Source organism: Stegodyphus dumicola, chromosome 6 (genome assembly GCF_044657685.1).
Source record: "Stegodyphus dumicola isolate Sdum_Otavi_A_Nest chromosome 6, ASM4465768v1".
NCBI lineage: Eukaryota > Metazoa > Arthropoda > Arachnida > Araneae > Eresidae > Stegodyphus > Stegodyphus dumicola.
Genome location: NC_140773.1, coordinates 220037936 through 220055842, shown reverse-complemented (window position 1 = coordinate 220055842; position 17907 = coordinate 220037936). Strand labels below are relative to the sequence as shown.

Here is a 17907-nt window from a genome sequence, read left to right as displayed (position 1 = left end):
TGTTCAGCCAGGTTGCATCATCAAAGTGCATAAAAACAAATTTTATTTTTAAAATTTTAAAAGTTTTGTCTTCAGATTTGCATCATTACATTCAAGCTCCCATCTCCACAGAAGCACATTAAAAGTACACAAAATTAATTTAAAAAACAAAAATTAACAATTGGCAGCTACCTGGGAAAAAAATGTTTTAGATGGACGCCGGTATAAAATATATATACCAGCTCTCAAAATTTAGGATTTTGCTTTAGATTTTTTTAAGTCTCAATTTTGTGTCCTTAGGGTCTATAAGTTATAGTTCATGCAAAATTTTACCACAATTAAAATTATTTTACAGTCAAAAGTCGTTAATTCGGACACCCATAATCCGGAATGATCTATAATCCGGACCTCAAAGCTAAAATCTTTCTGCGCAAGACCTTTACGACTGCGCAAGCGCAGAATACGTTTCCGCGTGCGCGTTTAATGTATAATGGATGGTATAAGCTAAAATTATCTAATTATCTATTTCAGTTAATGTTGATGATTGCATTGTTCCTTAATCTTCGAATTGGATCCGGCTTATTATATTTTGCAGACTGTAAGAGCAATTTTATAAAAGTAAGCTTGAACTTTCGATTATGTCAAATAGAATTTCCAATGCTGGAACTCTCAAAGGATCTACAAAACGAAAGTATGTTTCGATGTCCATCAAACAAAAAGTGGAATCGCTACAACAAATGGAGAAAGGCATATCCTTTGTTTATCTAACCATTCCGAAATCTGTTTATCAATTTCACACTGCTCTGGGCAAGGGGGGGGGGACCTCGAATGAACTGGAAGTTGATCTGTCAGCACTATTGTTATCTTCAGGGCAGATGTTTTTAAGGGCAGGTGTTTTTATTTTATTCCGCTTATAATTCCTTACTAAATGTAGTATTTCATCTCGATGTACTCTGTCTTTGATATGATTTAAATCAACTTCCTCGTCATTATAAATGTCACGAATACAAATCAAATACAGTCAAAAGTCGTTAATCCGGACTCGTCGGGACTTCGGCAATTCCGGATTATCGATTTTTCCGGATTATAGATCATCAGTTTAAATCGCGTAAGATGGCGCAATTCCGGATTATCGATTTTTCCGGATTATAGATCATCAGTTTAAATCGCGTAAGATGGCATGCAGAAATTCTAAAATTAAAAATATGAAACCGTAATTTATGAGATAAAGAACAATTATGATCAAAAGGGTATCAAAATTTACAAAAAAAAAAAAAAAAAGCTTAATATTTATTTGTTTACTTTATTAAACATTTCTTTCAATGTAAGTTGTTTAAGTTGCTTCATTTTATGTGATAATACTTTCTCTTTAATTCTATAAACAGACATACTTTTTTGTTCAGTAACAAAGTTCCGATGTTCAAGTCCCGTTAATTGCTGTGCCGAGAATACCGACTAACTTGTCAATCGAAATTTTTTCGTTTTCACTAACCTCTCTGTCACATTCTTCATGTCTTTATCCATTTTTTGCAGCAATTTCACTTTTTGTTTGATGGACATTGAAACATACTTTTGTTTTGTACGATCCTTAAGGAGCTCCAGATTCGGAAATTCTATTTGACATAATCGAAAGTTCAAGTTTACATTTATAGTATTGCTCTTACAGTCTGCAAAAAATAATAAGCCGGATCCAACTCAAAAATTAAGAAACAACGCAATCACCAACATTAACTGAAATAGATAATTAGATAATTTTAGCTTACACCGTCCGTTATACATAAAATGCGCAGTCGTAAGAGGTCTTACGTGCACGCGTAAACGCCTATGCGCATGTGTCAATGCGGCGCATGCGCAGAAAGTTTTTAGCTCTGAGGTCCGGATTATAGATCATTCCGGATTATGGATGTCCGAATTAACGACTTTTGACTGTAGTTTTCTGGTTGCAATTTTCTAATTCCGGCTATGCGTAATGTATGCTTTACGCATGCGCGTGTTGAAAGAAATGTTTAATAAAGTAAACAAATAAATATTAAGCTTCTTTTTTTGTAAATTTTGATACCCTTTAGATCATAATTGCTCATTATTTTATAAATTACGGTTTCATATTTTTAATTTTATAATTTCTGCATGCCATCTTACCAGATTTAAACTGATGATCTATAATCCGGAATCACCGAAGTCCTGATTAAAGACTTTTGACTGTATATACCGACTCTCAAAGGGTTAAAAAACATCAGAGAATTGCACAAACTTGGCAATGTGCCCTCCCTTGGCTTTGTCCATATATACAACGGTATAATTTCACTTAAAAAGTTAAAAGAGCACCCAATTCTAGGGAAAAGGTTATTTACGGAACATCCAACTACTCAGATTACCATAAATGAAACAACAACTTGGCAGTAAATGAAATAATTTCTCGATAATACAAGAGGTACCCTTCAGTCTACTCTAACGAGAAATCCATTTATTACCATCAAAGAGGGGGGAAAAATCTTAAAATATGGTGCAAAGATAAAGTAAGTTTTTTGAAACTAAAAAAACTAAAGTAAGTTTTAGTATAGTAAAGTTTAGTAAGTTTTCAAAACTAAAGTAAGTTTTTCGAAGGAATTTATGATTACTGCTGGTTTTCCATACAATGGCAAATTAAAAAATAAAGAGAGTGCCAAGAAATGCTAAGATAAATTCCATATAATACCAGGATCATACTTTATACCCAATTATCAAATATGAAATACTGGCTCTAGTGTAGAATTGAGTGCCCCTTCGATTAGCGATAAAATTTAAAAAAAATTTTGGCAATAAAACCTCATTTCTAGTTGCCATGATAGTTTTAACCCTGTTTTAGCTTCCCAATTTTTTTTTTTTAATGAAAATTATATGTACATGGACAAATTTAAGGCAGTGTGCAATGCTTAGTTTGTGCAATTCTGGGATGTTTTTTAATCGATGTGTACATGGACACAGAGTTTGTGCAATTCTTTGACTTTTTATCTTGGTTTTGTGTAGCGGCCATCTTGAAATTGTCCCTTTGTGGCGCCGATCTTGGCGTCAAAAAAGAATCTCCAACAAAACAAGTGGCACCCAATTGTAAACTTTTACCGAACAACCTCCTATTTACTCACAGTGCCATCAATCAATAGAAATGCACCAAAACAAAGCAAGCAGCCATATGTCAAAATTCATTGTTAATTTCCCAGAAAAAATAGAACTGGTCTCGAGGTCATAACCTTCACTAATATCCGTACTAAATCACTCGATAACTACATCATGGATTTTTGGACTTTTAAAAACAGGATTGTCCAAATGTTGACCTATAAACACTTCTTGGACTTTGGAAAGCTGTTCAAGAGCAATGGTATAAAATACCCCTTTCAATACTACAAAAAGACTTTTTGTCTTGGAAATTGCAATGTAGAAAGATAGTGAAGAATAAGAGTTATCAAATATGCAAAGAAATTTTATGTAAAATATTTCTATAAATACAATGAAAATTGTTTAAAAATGTGCTAAGAGGTTCTGTAGAATTCATATATCATGTACCTTTAAGAGGTTTTCGGATTGATTTTTACAAGGAAATGAAAAAATAAATAAATAAATAAACTGTAGATAGAAACAAGAAAATACTTACAATTCAATCATTTAAAATTTGACTGTATACATTAATAAATAGCATAACTTCTAATTGAGTATTTAAAAGCTGCTTTGATACAAAACTAAAATATGAAGGTTATTTTAAAATAGAAATTTAATTAAATAGCATTCGACTCCTATAATATCCATTTAACCATTTTTTTTTAGAAGAAATTTTACCTCTCTCAATTTTACAGCACTATTTTCTTTGTGTCTTTGAGAAAACATGTTGTCTATAATCATCTTTTGTACCTAAATTTCGTAAAACACAAGTAGCAGCCTAGCCAGTATAGTAGATAGGGATGCTGATAGGTCTGGCTTAATGGATGCTTGTAAATGTACACTGCGAAAAAAAAAAAAAAAAAAAAGGGACAGTTCCATATCTCCCGCTCTACTGAACCGATTGACGAAACTCAACTTGCGTTTTTTATGTCTTGAAAGTTCTACTTAGGATATGTATTAGATTTATATATAGCATTGCTCTAATATAGGTGTTTTGACACTAAATTGGCCTTTTTCTGAAATGACATGCCAATTTTTCTCCATATTTCGTTTCTAACACAAATTACGCCAAACTGCCAAGTTTTGTAAAAATCGCACGAGTAGTTTTTAAAAAATTAGCTCAATGTTAATTGAGTTTGGTATATATTTATTAATATCTCTTTTTTTACTAAACTTATTTGATTCTTCCCTTCACATTTCGAAATTTAGGTTCATTCCAAATAACATTTGCCCATTAATTGATTTATTTTTAAAATTTGTATTTTAAAATAATTTATATAAATTTTTCAAAAAACATTTTGAATTATAATCTATAAAATGTTTACTATCATCTTAAAGTAGATGTATTTCTAAGCATACCTGCAAAAAATTACAATCTTTGGAATATGATAACAGGTAGTTTGGCGACATTTTGGTAAGGCGATAAAGGTTACTAGCTAGGACTTTAGCAGTGTATATGGATAAAGACCAGAGTGTGCGCAATGCCATTTTTGTGCAATTCTGGGATTTTTTTTTAAGTGAAAATAGGTCGACGTGTACATGGATACCGTATATGTGCAATTCTTAAAAACACAGCAAGCAGTGAGCGATTCTGCACTTTCTCCCAATTTCGCACCTAATCTTCGTCATGATTAAGCACTTTTGTTCCATAAAAGTTCTAGCATAAGCGTAATTCGGCTAGCAGATTGTTGTAAAAAAATTTTGAGTTAAAAAAAAACCATGCCTTTACTTCGTGAAAACAAAATGACGTCCAAACAAAAACTAGCAGGTTGCTGTAGCAGGGTTGGTCTTGTTAGAACAATGCTTATATATAAATCTAATATACATCTTAAGTCTTTCTTTCGATACGTGAAAAATGCAATTTGAATTTCGTCGACAGGCCCAGTAGAAGGGGAGATACAGGTCTTTTTTTTTTTTTTTTTTCCCCGCAGTGTACAGTGTTTGTGCAGCAGGCAAGCACTCAATATACACTGTGAGCCAAGAGTCCTCTTGAAGGGAGCGAATCCCTTGGACTCTTCTCCCTTAAAATTTGGGTGGAATTGGACAGTTATGCAGGACTATACTTATATGACCAATGATGATTTTCTGGTGTCCTGCCTACTTCTATGAGCAGCTGCAAAATATGAATCTTAAAATTTCTGGCCTAATAATTTTAACTTCTTATTTTGAAACAACATACTTCATAAAACAATGAAAAATTCCAGTTTAATTACTATTCACAAAAAAGCATGTGCTATTTTTCTCATCATAATATAACTAAATATCATCTGCAGGATACTTGATTGGAAAGATAACAGTCGGAATTAGCAGATCTATGATTGATTACGCTTCAAAACCTACAAGACCATCAACACTGCACGTGATACATCACATCCCGAGCATTTCACCAATTATCAGATAGATAAGTTGGTTCCGTTTTATACCATTTCCTTTGCCCCTTTTAAGTATTTTCCATAGCTTGTAGTTCTTGATGGCCTTCTGCAGAAAGTATGAAGAATTTGTAGTAGTTGGCAAGAATATCACCACCGTGTGAAATCAAAAAATTGTAGTGACAAATGGCACACCTTGCACTATTACATTTCCTTGACCAAATACTAAAAAGAAAGTTATCTGTGTACGATTTATGCAAAGTACATGAGTATTTTACATTTTTTTACACACATAATTAAAACAAAAGACTGCAGTTTGTTAAACTGTTTCTGGGAAGCATGTGAAACGCACACTGCTTACTGGCGAGACAAACAAAATAAACAGCCTCATCTTCCTTTGTGCTCACTAGCTTATATATGCCACACAGTGGCACTTGATTCTCATTGGAGAACTACAACACAATGCTTTCGGACTCAAGCACAAAAAGCAGAAATGTGCCATATCGAACTAATGAAATGAGTTTGGTTTTCTTTTATATATATATCTAGGGAAAATAACAAGCACTTTCAGAGGTCAAAAATCACTTTTTTAGTGCAAATAATGAAGTATTAAGCCAAGCTACATAAGAATTGTGAAAAATTTTACAAATGAGAGAAAGGAGGAAGCAATATGTTGCAATTCCGGGTGGCAGGAGTATGGTTGGAAATCGGGAGAGCTTGCAACACTGATGTAGTATAAAAGTACCTATAAATTGAACATTATGCCAAGTGCGAGATCTGGAACAATCAAGATTTCCGTCATTTCCAGAAATCTGTAGATTTCAGATCATTAATTTAAATCTAGTAACATGCAGAACTTGTAATTAATTATAATATATTATACTGAATTAATTGTTTATGAAATAATGAAGCACTTCAGCCTTTAAAGTACCCACAATTTACAGAAATTGCAGATTTCTGGTAATCGGGACAATTTTTTTTATCACTAGGCTGCAAATATTGCTGAGCTTCAGAAAATGATCCTCTTAACTTTCATTTACTAATATTTGAGTTTTCCACGTTCACTTGTTTGAGCAACAGATGACTTAGATGATCTTTAACTCTTGAAATGTCCAAGATCATGAACTTTTATTGATTACAAAATATTTACATTTATATATTTCTGCAGTGTGGCACATTTCAAAATTGTTATTCTGAATTTTGAAGACAGCAAATCTAAGGTTATCAGACACGGTTATTTTGAGAATAAAATATTGCTCAAATGAGACAGGGTTACTGAGGACAGTGGTATGTATGTATGAATTCGGGAGGGCGGGTATAATGTAACTTATGGTCTAACAATAAACAGAAAGAAACTCTAGAAAAAATTATAAATCGAAATAGTTGAAGACAGCTTTACGTAAACATAATAAAAATGAATAATTTCATTATGCAGATAGTAACAGAAAAATTTCTTTTCCTAAAAGCAGATTCTACAATCAGCAAATCAGCATATGCCCTGATGTACATACTTCACAATAAAATGAATGGTTATGTAGCAGTTTGATATTTTCATTTTAAGAATAATATATTCTTGTTGAGCAAGTTTATATGCTAAAGTGGTATTATACACTCATTATGAATGTTTCCCCATTTTTATATAGACCAATAATGTATGCAACTTATAACATTTTATGTAACTATAACAGACCTTTTAATAAAGCCCACTATTGCATAAAATTGATCATTCATCCCCCACAGAACAATTATCAACGTTTTTACCTTCTTATAGGAAGAAAAATGCAATAAAATTTATTACATTTTAGAAATGGAATGGATATTTTAGAGAAAGTACATATTTCTGAAACTTGGGTAATTTGTGGCCTTATGTGAATTTAAAACACAACCATAAATAGAAGAAACAAATTATATATGCAGATGAAATACTTTCAGATTCCAACATATTCCACAGATAATTTAAGTGTATAAAAAGCTAGTGTTAAACTAATAAAAGGCTAATGATTTGTGCAAGAACGGCTTTGGAAAGAACATTTAAAAAAAAAGATGCAACGTAAAACATTTTCTATTTATGTTACATATTATACAAAAAAAAAAAAAAAAAAACACTTGTATGCAAGTAATTAAATCTTTTTTTTCCAACTAAAGCGGATGCTTAAGAAGACATTCTCCAGTTTAAGCACTAGGCCAGTAAACGCATTTATATTAAGCATAAAAATGGAAATTAAATTAAATTCCCAACGAAGTAGCCATGATAAGTTAAGAAGAATGCCCAACTAACTAAAGTAAGTTATCCATATCCACAAACAGATAACAAGAGAATGCAAACGTTCCGGCATCATATTCGACCTCTAACTAAGCCTGACCGAAATTCAAATCGGACTAGCGTACAATAAATAAGGTATCATATAAATAAAAAAGAAACCACTGCATAAAACTGGCATTAACAGAAATACCTTATTCTCTTTCCGTTTCTGCACTAATTATATTTATACAGATTAAAGGTACCTCCCGTTACAAGATAAGTTAACTAAAGCATGTTAAGTTTCACACACATATTTAAGCAACGCAGTTTCTTCAAAAGAAACACATTAGCAGTATATGATTACCTTAGGAACTTTTTGAGAAAGCTGTTTTGTAGCAAATGACGATAACCTAACGAACATGTAAGCCATTGTTATTAATATTTAAGAAGTATATTCAGAGGACGAAGAGGTGAACACGACGTCGGTTCACTAGTAAGGTCCCCAAGTATTATACGGTTAACCGGTGATGAGAACATTTTATTCTCAAACTAATAGCTTGTAATCATTAATTATTTTGCTAAAATGTCACTTAATAATCTGATTACTATATTAGCTTAAATTTTATGTCAATACATTGAATATTTTGTTACTTTTGATTTTTACAAATATTATTTATTAATGAATTAACATGAACTGTAAAACATCATAATTTAAAACTTCTCTAAGCATTAATACTGAAACAAATGTATATGTGCACATAAAATACGCAGGTACAAAAAAAAATTACATAATATGTAAAATTTGTTTATGCTATAAAGTAAGCTACTTCCTTTTTTATTTCTACTGAAAGAACTAACTTTACTGAATCTGGCTACATGCCATTCAATGCATCAGTAATCGCAAGAGGGAAAGCGAGTGTGAGTATTAATTTAACTCGAAATCATCGGTTTTTTAATTGAAAAATACTTTTTTTTAAATAATAAGGTATATGCTGTAAAAGTGATTTATTTCTAGTAGCAGAATATTTTCATTTACTTGTTTACATTAATAAAGAAAATTGAGCTTTCTTAATTCACACACGAACACGTATCTGTGATGGAAGAATGTTGTGTTTGCGTTATTCGTGTTAAACCTAACGAGTTCAAGCGTTTTATATCTGGTTTAAATTGTATTTTGTGAATCATTTTATGAAAAAAGCATGCTTCTTTTTTTTCAATAAATCTTTTTTTTTTTTTTTTTTTTTTTTTTTTTTTATGTAGCATGGCAGATACTGAGAAAAAAGATACCGCCGACACTAAAAAAGTTAAAAAGCCCCATTCTCCTAGAAACTATAAATTACCTGGCGGAGTATGGCGTTATTCAAGATCATCCATGTATTCTCGACGAAGACTTGCAAAAGTAAAGAAAGATACCACGCCGAAACCAAAACCTAAACGCAAAACAAGATATATCATAAAACCAATTGGGGGAGAAAAGAATGGAGGAAAGCGTAGAGTAAAATTGAGGAAAGAAGTAAGTATAACCTTAATAATCTACATTTTAAAAACATGTTTACAAGGTAAATTATTATTCATGCATACAAAAAATTCTTGTTTTTACAACATTTTAAGCTTTGAGACTTCTATGGCTTGTTTGTAAAGAAATAATAAATATTGTATAAAAAACTAAAAAATTATGATTACAAGTTAAGCTTAACAAAAAATTTTAGATTCATGCATTAAGTTATTCACATTCCTCAATTTTTTTTAAAGCTTCTCGTATTCGTTTTCTGTTGCAATATAAGTTCTATGAGTTCTTCGTAATTAGTCTCACTTAGCTGCTTACTAAGGCACTAGAGACTTTTTCTAATGTATCTCAGTGGTTCCAAAATTTTTCCGAGCCGCAGCACCTTTTTTCAATCAAAAGTTTTTCTTAAGTATGCCAAATACTGTTGGGTTAAGAGAACGAGGTAAAATCCTAGTATACGGTGTATCCTTGGCGCATTTTTGAAAATTATCGCCAACACCAGAGTGACCCGTTTACTTTTCATCATAAAGTCACCAAATCCCTTGTGCATCAGATACTAGGATTAAACCGAGAACGGATGTGAGGTGACCAATAGACATTCCCCTTTTTGGCATTGTTGGTGAACCTGCAATCTCCACGTCACCCCACTCCCCATGAGAAAAGCATCCACTGACAGGGAGAAGAAAGCAATTGTTATGGCATCTATCTGCTTTATCTTTGAGAACCTCACAAGGCTAGAAAACGACTAAAATTATCTTTCTAAGTTTTTGTCAAATTGCAGGAGCATTTTCCTAATTAATCTGATAATGAAATAGTTACTTTTGCTGGTGACTTGACTAGTTTTCTGCGACGAGCATGAATCGCATGGAATCCAACTTGAAAGGAAAAAAAAAACAACCTCTAAAAATTGGTACACTCAAACCTGCATCAGACTGCATGAAGAGGTAACTTTGGCAACTGTACGAAGAGAAGTTCACAATTCTCTTTTCTGAATGAAATGCGAACCGGTCGTTCTAGCCATTGTGTGTGTTCTCGGGTTAGATAGTGAGATATAGAGCAATCAAGAAAGCACAGCATTGCTATCTTGTGTTTACAAGAATATTCTGTGCTGGTGACTTAACTGTTATATAAAATCAAGTAAAAACAAAACACGTAAAAATTAGATAGTTTTAGCTTCTCACTTGTATTTTGGGACAAATATTTTGATTCAATTCATTATGAAGATTTTGCAATATTTTGTAGCACTTCTGTGAAGAAGTCGCAGCCCATAGTTTCGGAACCACTGCAGTATGTTAATTAGGGGTACATGTAACTAGGAGAGCTATATGTAGATTTTGCAGTATTTTGTAGCACTTCTGTGAAGAAGTCACAGCGCATAGTTTTGGAGCCTCTGCAGGGGCATGTAACTGGTTAATTAAGGTTGCATGTAACTGGTAACTGCTTAATTAGGGTTGTATGTAACTGTGAGAGCTGTATGTAAACTTTCAATGTTAAAAATTATTCTGGCAAATTAAATGTTTTGGAAGAAATGAAGCATAATTAAGGAGCTAAAATTTTGAATATCTTTGAAAAGTGAGATGTAGTCTTCCAAGACAATATGTGACAGATACTGTTATCAAAAGGTAAATTGAACCACAGTAGACTCAATTCCTTGAAGTAATATTGAGGACAAGATTCATGGTTCATCTAGTAGCAGTTAAAAAAAATATATCAACATAGTGCTTAATCCTTTCATTTAATAATGTGTGCATCATACAGAAAAAAATCAAAGCAAGGTACAGCTTGAGTATAAGACCCCATTGGCGATTTTTGGCTTGCGCACTTTTAAGACGGTTGTTTTTCTGGTAACCCAGTAAATTCTAGAATGCTCCACTTCGGCAACCCTGTCGCATTCCCGCATGTTTTAAACTGGAAAGTATCATTTTCTTCGAAGGAGCAAAATATTGATGTATTCAACAAATTTCTAGAAATTGTAAGGGGCATAAATTGGGCAGAGTATAGGATTTCTTTGTAAATTTACCATGATCTTGTAAACTATACTAAATTTTCAGCATTTCTTTTATTTTTAATTTAAGCATGTATTCTGAATTCCGGTTTCTCCATGTGCTTGTGTATTTTCAAACTTTTCTTTACTTTTAATTTAAACATGCATTCTTAACTCCTATTTTCATATTTTTAATTTAAACATGTATCCTGAGCTCCTATTTTCAATTTTACAGTAATTTGTATTTTCAGTATGACTGCCAAAAATATGCCTTTTTATTATAAAATATATATTTTCAGTTTCACTGTTTAAATATATATTCTAAATTTGTATTTAAAAATTTTCTTGTTAAAATGTGCATTCTAACATCTATTTTCAATTTTAACTGATTTTACAAGGCTAAACTTGTATTTTCAATATTACTGCTTAAAATATGCCTTTACTTATGCACCTTCAAATTTGCTGTTTAAACATATATTCTAAAATTTGGGGATACTCAGATAACCAGCACTTGGCGAACTTCCTGAAATCGCGTTCGCCAACTTGGGCGATACGTGCCATAAAGTGGAAGGATAGTTTAGGTTGCTAGTTTAGATCTTCACTACACTAGGGAGAAAGGGAAAAGCGAAGGGATATTTTCTTTCTATATGTAAATACTTTGCTTTGGCTGTCATGTGACTTTGCAGATAAATCGTCGTGCTGATCACGTAACTTTGTCAGTAGACGTGGTGCGTACCCTCATATGCTGTTTGTTGTTCCGTATGATCATTCGCTATTTAATTATTTTATTAGACCAAAATATTATTTATTAGACTATTAAAGTCTATTAGACGTCTAAATACTATTAAAACCATAATTATTTAATTACCGGAGACGGGCTTCAAGTTGCCATAAACCATACTCTATTTTCGCTATGCAAAAAACATTTTAGAAAATAAAAATTACTATTAAAATTATTAATGATTTAAAAATTAAATAACTAAGTATTACCAAATTAATTCATAATTCTTTAAATAATATTAATACTGTGCTCCCAGTTGCCGTTTAATTACCTTAAATTATTTTCTAAATAACTTATAAATTAAGTACCCTTATTATTAGTACAACAAAGTACGGTCTTTTTCTAACTTATCGTTCGCATGGGCACATTTTTAAAATTATTTAGTTAATATTTAAGTATATGGGTGTTATTTATCTAGTCGTAACAAACAGGAATTAATTTTTAAAATAAATTAATTGTACTCCTAACACGAATTATTTAGAATGAGAAAAGCACTCACGGGTTATTTGCTTAAGATGATGGAAATCTGTTAGTCGAACTCCAAGATGAACTACCAGTGTGCAACATTTTTACTGCTATCTCGCTGACAAACACTCTGTATCATACAAGCAATTTTTTAATCCCTCCTAATCAAGTTTATATTGAAATAAAATGCTTATAAGACTTTGAAATGCTAATAAGTTGTAAAATATTAAAGAAACAATATTCTGCTACTTTTCTAACTCAAGTATATTTCACTGATTTCTTTACATAAAGGATTTTGTGGAGTTCGGTGTATCAGTAAAAAATTTAAACTATTATACAAAGCTTGAGCAAAATTCTTTCACAGATAAACAAATAAAACTTAATTAAATTTATATCATCAAATCTTTGAATAAGATTTATCTTCATAGATTTTTCTGGCGTGTTGTTACTCATGTTAGTTTTTAATGGCAATGAATATAAATATTGAAATTTTTGCATCACCATATTTGCAACAAATACATAAGCGAAATATATTCCTGAAAAATATTGTTAGAAATCTTGTTTCCCTGCAGTTATGCAATTCAGGATTACATTTCTTTGTTTACCTACACGAAAACTATTTTCGTATTTTAAGACGAAAGGGAAAAATTCTGCTTCCGTGCTAATAAATTCAAAAGAAGCTGGTTTTTGAAAACCTGTAAAAAAACGGGAATTTCTTTCTTTCCTTTTTTTTTTTTTTTTTTTTTTTTTAAAGAGACAGATGTCTTAAGACAAGTCAAGTTTATTTCAATGAACGGTTACGGTTAAGTTGCACTGTACTATTTGCTTTGTGGAATCCAATTTATTGCCGATTTAGTTATGAAACTCAAATACCTACCTTTTCATTCAATTGATTTATAAACAACATTAAAGAAACACATATTAAAAGAAAGGAACACTTTTATTGCACAGTGCACAGTCATCTATCAAATTTAATTTTTGCAAAAACTTATTATCGAAAAAATATCTGTTACTTATTAATGCGAAATTATGTTAGCAAATAAAAATATATAATAAATTTATATACATCTTTAGTGTTTATGTTAGATTTTGATCAAACAGATTTTTCTACGAAATATCGATTATTAACTGGGAATCAATTTTTCGCGAAATGAAGTAGTCGCAAAACCCCATGAACTTTGAACCTACATTATTTTGGTTCGGTGCTCTGTGTGTAACACTTCAAAAGGAATCACCTGCAAAAGCGCATATTTGAATTACTATTTTTTATTTATATTAAAATTTTTATTTCTGTAACTTAGACATATTTGTAATTTCTTCAATTTAAGAAGTTATTAATATTTATTTCTGCATTTTCTTCTGTCTACTACTAAACCTTTATTCCTGTACGCTACCAGTGTTTTAGTTTGATGTAAGTTTTAGTTTGATAATATGATTTTTAGCTTAAATCTAACATAATTTTTTATTTAAAAATAATACACATAGACTCCAACTACTACGGATTCTCCGTAGTTTCTATGGAAATTCATGAAAAACTACGAGCTACGAAAAGTATGGAAAAAACTACGGATTTTACAGAAACAAGAGCAGGAGAACCAGTATGCAAAACGGAACCAACTAATTCATCCGATGATTGGCTGAATACTCGTGTTATCATATATCACGTGTTGAGTGCGTTCCTAGTTTTGAAGAATTAGCCAATCGTAGATCAGTAACTCCAACCGTTAACGACTTATCAATAGTTCCACCCAATTGTCTGTCTCCCAGGTTCCTCGCTGATGCGTGTTTAGGCTGCATTTGGCTGCATTGTGTAGTTTACGGCGAGAGCTTAGCGTGTGTCTTGTGAACTGTGAATCAGGTGAAAGATTTTTAATCATAATGCTGCCTCGAACGAAGAAGCCAAAATTATCAAAGCAGAAGTTTAAAGATTCATATTCTTCAGAATTTCCATGCATTAAAGCGTCCGAAATTTCTGTGAATCACGCACACTGCAGTGTATGCAACAAAGACTTCTCAGTTGCTCATGGCGGAAAAGATGACTGTAAACGGCATGTGTTTTCTCAAAAGCATATAGAACTTTGCACCGTAAAATCTAAAGAAATAACAAATTTCTTAATAAAAGATGATGAAACAGATCCTATAAAAGCCGAATGCTATTTTGTTCGTTTTTTAATTGAACATAATCTATTCTGCCATAGCAAAAAAATTTAGCTGCGGTCATACCAAAACTGCTGCTATTGTGAAAACGCTTGCAGAAAATACTGTTGCTGATATTATAAAATCAGTGTGCAGTACATCATTTTCTCTAAGTACTGATGGAAGTAATGATAACAATGATAACAAACTGTACCCATTGGTTATAACATACTACAGTAAAGAAAAGGGAGTGATAATTACTTCATTGATTTCTATTTTAGAATGCACGAATAATACAGGAGAAGGTATTTTTAATTGTATAAATGAAAACTTTAAAAACAAAGGTTTAGAATGGAAAAATTGCTTATCATTTTCTTCAGATAATGCTAGTAATATGATTGGAAAGTTTAAAGGTGTAGGTAACATCATTTATCAAAATGCATCAACCAAGTATAATCACCCAAGGTTGTCCGTGCCACCTCTTGTATATAGCTGCAAAAAAAGCTACTGAAAAATTAATTGGCTCAGAAATTGAAATGTTGATAATAGATATATATTTTTACTTGGAGAAAAGTTCGAAACGGAAGCATAGCTTCAAAGTTGCTCAACAAATTTTGGGACAGAATGCAAAATCTCATAAAATTTTGAAATATTGCAGTACGAGATGGTTGTCTCTTTTAGAATCTATAACAAGGATTTTGGAACAGTGGGATGCTGTGATAAATTTTTTTGGAGATAAACCAGATAACAGTGAGAATGAAGGAAAGAGATTGCAAAACATTAAAAAAATTTTACAGTCACCGACCACCAAATTGTACTTCTTATTTTTGAAAAATACTTTGCCTTTGTTTATAACAGTAAATATTAATTTGCAACAACAAGCTCCTTATATACATAAATTGAGAAGAGAACTTTTTGAACTTTTAATGAATTTATTTGTTAGATTCGTAAAACCATCAGTAATTTCTAAAGAAAATGAAGATGTTACTCTAATGTCTATTCCATTTCAGAAGTATAGTAAACAAAAAGAAAATGAAAATTTAGTGATTGGTGCGGAAACAAGACTATATTTAAAAAATGCCAAGTTGAATGAAAGTGAAGTGAAATCATTTTTCAATTCTGTGCGAGCTTTTTTTGTAACTGCATGTTCATATATAATTGATAAATTTCCACTGAGTGATCCATTTCTAAAACATGCTGAAGTTGCTGACATCAACTTGAGAACTGAAGTCTCATTTTCATCTGTTCTTTACTTGATGAATACTTTTCCATCCATTATTGATGAAAAATGTCTTAATCAAGTAGAAATTGAATTTTCCATGTATCAAGTAGATGATTTGAAAGAAATTGTAGATTTGCGTATTGATATAGCATGGGGAGAAATTGCCAAATTAAAAAATATGAATGGGTGTATTAAATACAAAGTATTGCCTTCTGTAATGCTTGCTGTCTTAATAATAAATACCTCATTCAAATGCAGCTTGCGAAAGAATTTTTTCTATTGTTAAAAAAAATCAGACGGAATTTCGACCAAATTTAGGTCTTAAAAACTCTTGAAGCAGTTTTGATTAAAAAAATAAATATGCAGGCAAATGAAGAACTGTGTTATAAAAAAACATTCTCAAAATCAGAACTTAAGCTTGCTACATATAAATCTTTGCATTCATAAATTATGCGCATTTTGTTTAATACTTATATGTATCATTCTTGGTTATTTAAATTTTATTTCCCTGTAGAAATCATATCCAGAATAAAGATATGATTTATAGCTTCTGATTTTTTCTATGATTAGTAGTGATTTGAAGTACTTTTTATTAGTGAATGCTTGAGGAGTTAAAAGAAAATTTCTAATTAAATGTGCATATAATTTACAAGGTATATTTTTAATTATTCAGTTTTATATGTATATAGATTTTAAATGTAATAAAATTGATTACAATTAATTATTAATTTAAAATTAATGAATGGTTAATTACAACATACGCTATGCGCACATTTTCAAAGTTGTAAAAATGTCGTTCGCGCGTTGACTACTGACAAGGTTTGCTGAAGGTTGGAGTCTATGAATACATTTAATTTAATATTTAACTGATTTATCTAATTTATTTTATTTGTAATATAACGTGAATGGATAATTTTGCATAAATTATTTATTCTATATAAAATGCTGACATAAGGTTATTTTAATATAAAGAGCAAAAATAAATCTATAACGATCGGTTTAGTTCATCAACATAAAATGTAATGTGTGAAATGAAAGTTTTATTTTTTTTTTTAAATAGTAAATTCATGTATATTTGATCTTTTAAAATTTTTAACGTTACTTGCGTGATAAATATTCCATTTGCATGATCTTTACTGCATTTATATGAAGACCATATTTTTAAACATATTTAACTATTATTGTGGATAATTGTAGAAATTAATGGTCAGAATTTAAAAGAGAAGTATAAACGGTAATAATGTCGGAGTTATATATATCATAATCTAAATACTAAGGTGAAAAAAGTATGAAGATTAACTTAACCACATCAATAACAAAATTACTTCTATGTGCATTGTTTACCTTTTTTAACGCAAATGCGTTACTGTATTTAGCCTCAGGCGATTTTCGCCTAGCACGGGTTTCTCCCCTATGTCGGGCTCAAGAGGGAAATTTTGTAAAGCGTCTTTTCACGTCATTTCCCTCTTGGCGTCAAAAAAATCCTTCCGAGGATTCAAGATGGCGGAAAAAATTGCGCCAAGTGCCGGTTATCTGAGTCTTCCCCATTTCTGGTCACCAAGCCAAAAAATCGCCAATGGGGTCCTGTACTCAAGCTGTTCCCAAAGCAACATTTTGTTTTTCAGTTTAATATAGTTAATATAATTTTAATTTTTAAGATAGTTTATCAAAGCAGGTAAATAAAATGTTTTGCCAGTTGAGGGTTTGTAGCTGATACAGTAGCGCTTGGCGAATCCTTTTTTTAACACCAAGATTGGCACCAATTTCAAGGTGGTGCCGATCTTTCCACCCTCCCTACGAAAAATCAAAACAAGAAATCCAAACACTTACAAAAACTCAGTGTCCATGTACACATCAGCCTATTTTAAAAAATCAGACAATTGTACAAAATAGGCATTGTTCACTAATTTAACTATATCCATGTGTACATTGACCTATTTTAACTTAAAAAATATCAGAGAATTGCACAAACTAAGCATTGTGCACTAATTTAGCTTTCTCCGTGTACACATCGATCTATTTTCACTTAAGGAAGTCAAAACTATTGTGTAAACCAGAAAGAATTTGCTTTTGTCTTATCACACAGACAT

The 17907-nt window shown here is 31.3% G+C and overlaps 2 protein-coding genes across 2 annotated transcripts in view; one reads left to right on the top strand and one right to left on the bottom strand.

Annotated features, from left to right (window-relative positions):
* Positions 1 to 8243, bottom strand: part of blw (ATP synthase subunit alpha blw, mitochondrial) — a 36315-nt gene extending 28072 nt beyond the window's left edge. The window contains exon 1 of the mRNA XM_085819546.1: positions 8087 to 8243. Within this exon, the coding sequence (XP_085675672.1) occupies positions 8087 to 8152 (66 nt within the window). The 5' untranslated portion in view covers positions 8153 to 8243. The remainder of the gene's footprint in view (positions 1 to 8086) is intronic.
* A 262-nt stretch (positions 8244 to 8505) lies between these two features.
* The window catches only part of RpL6 (ribosomal protein L6), a 46880-nt gene continuing 37478 nt past the window's right edge, over positions 8506 to 17907 (top strand). Inside the window, exons 1-2 of the mRNA XM_035353812.2 lie at positions 8506 to 8640; positions 8983 to 9235. Coding sequence (XP_035209703.1) covers positions 8984 to 9235 — 252 coding nt within the window. The 5' untranslated portion in view covers positions 8506 to 8640; position 8983. The remainder of the gene's footprint in view (positions 8641 to 8982; positions 9236 to 17907) is intronic.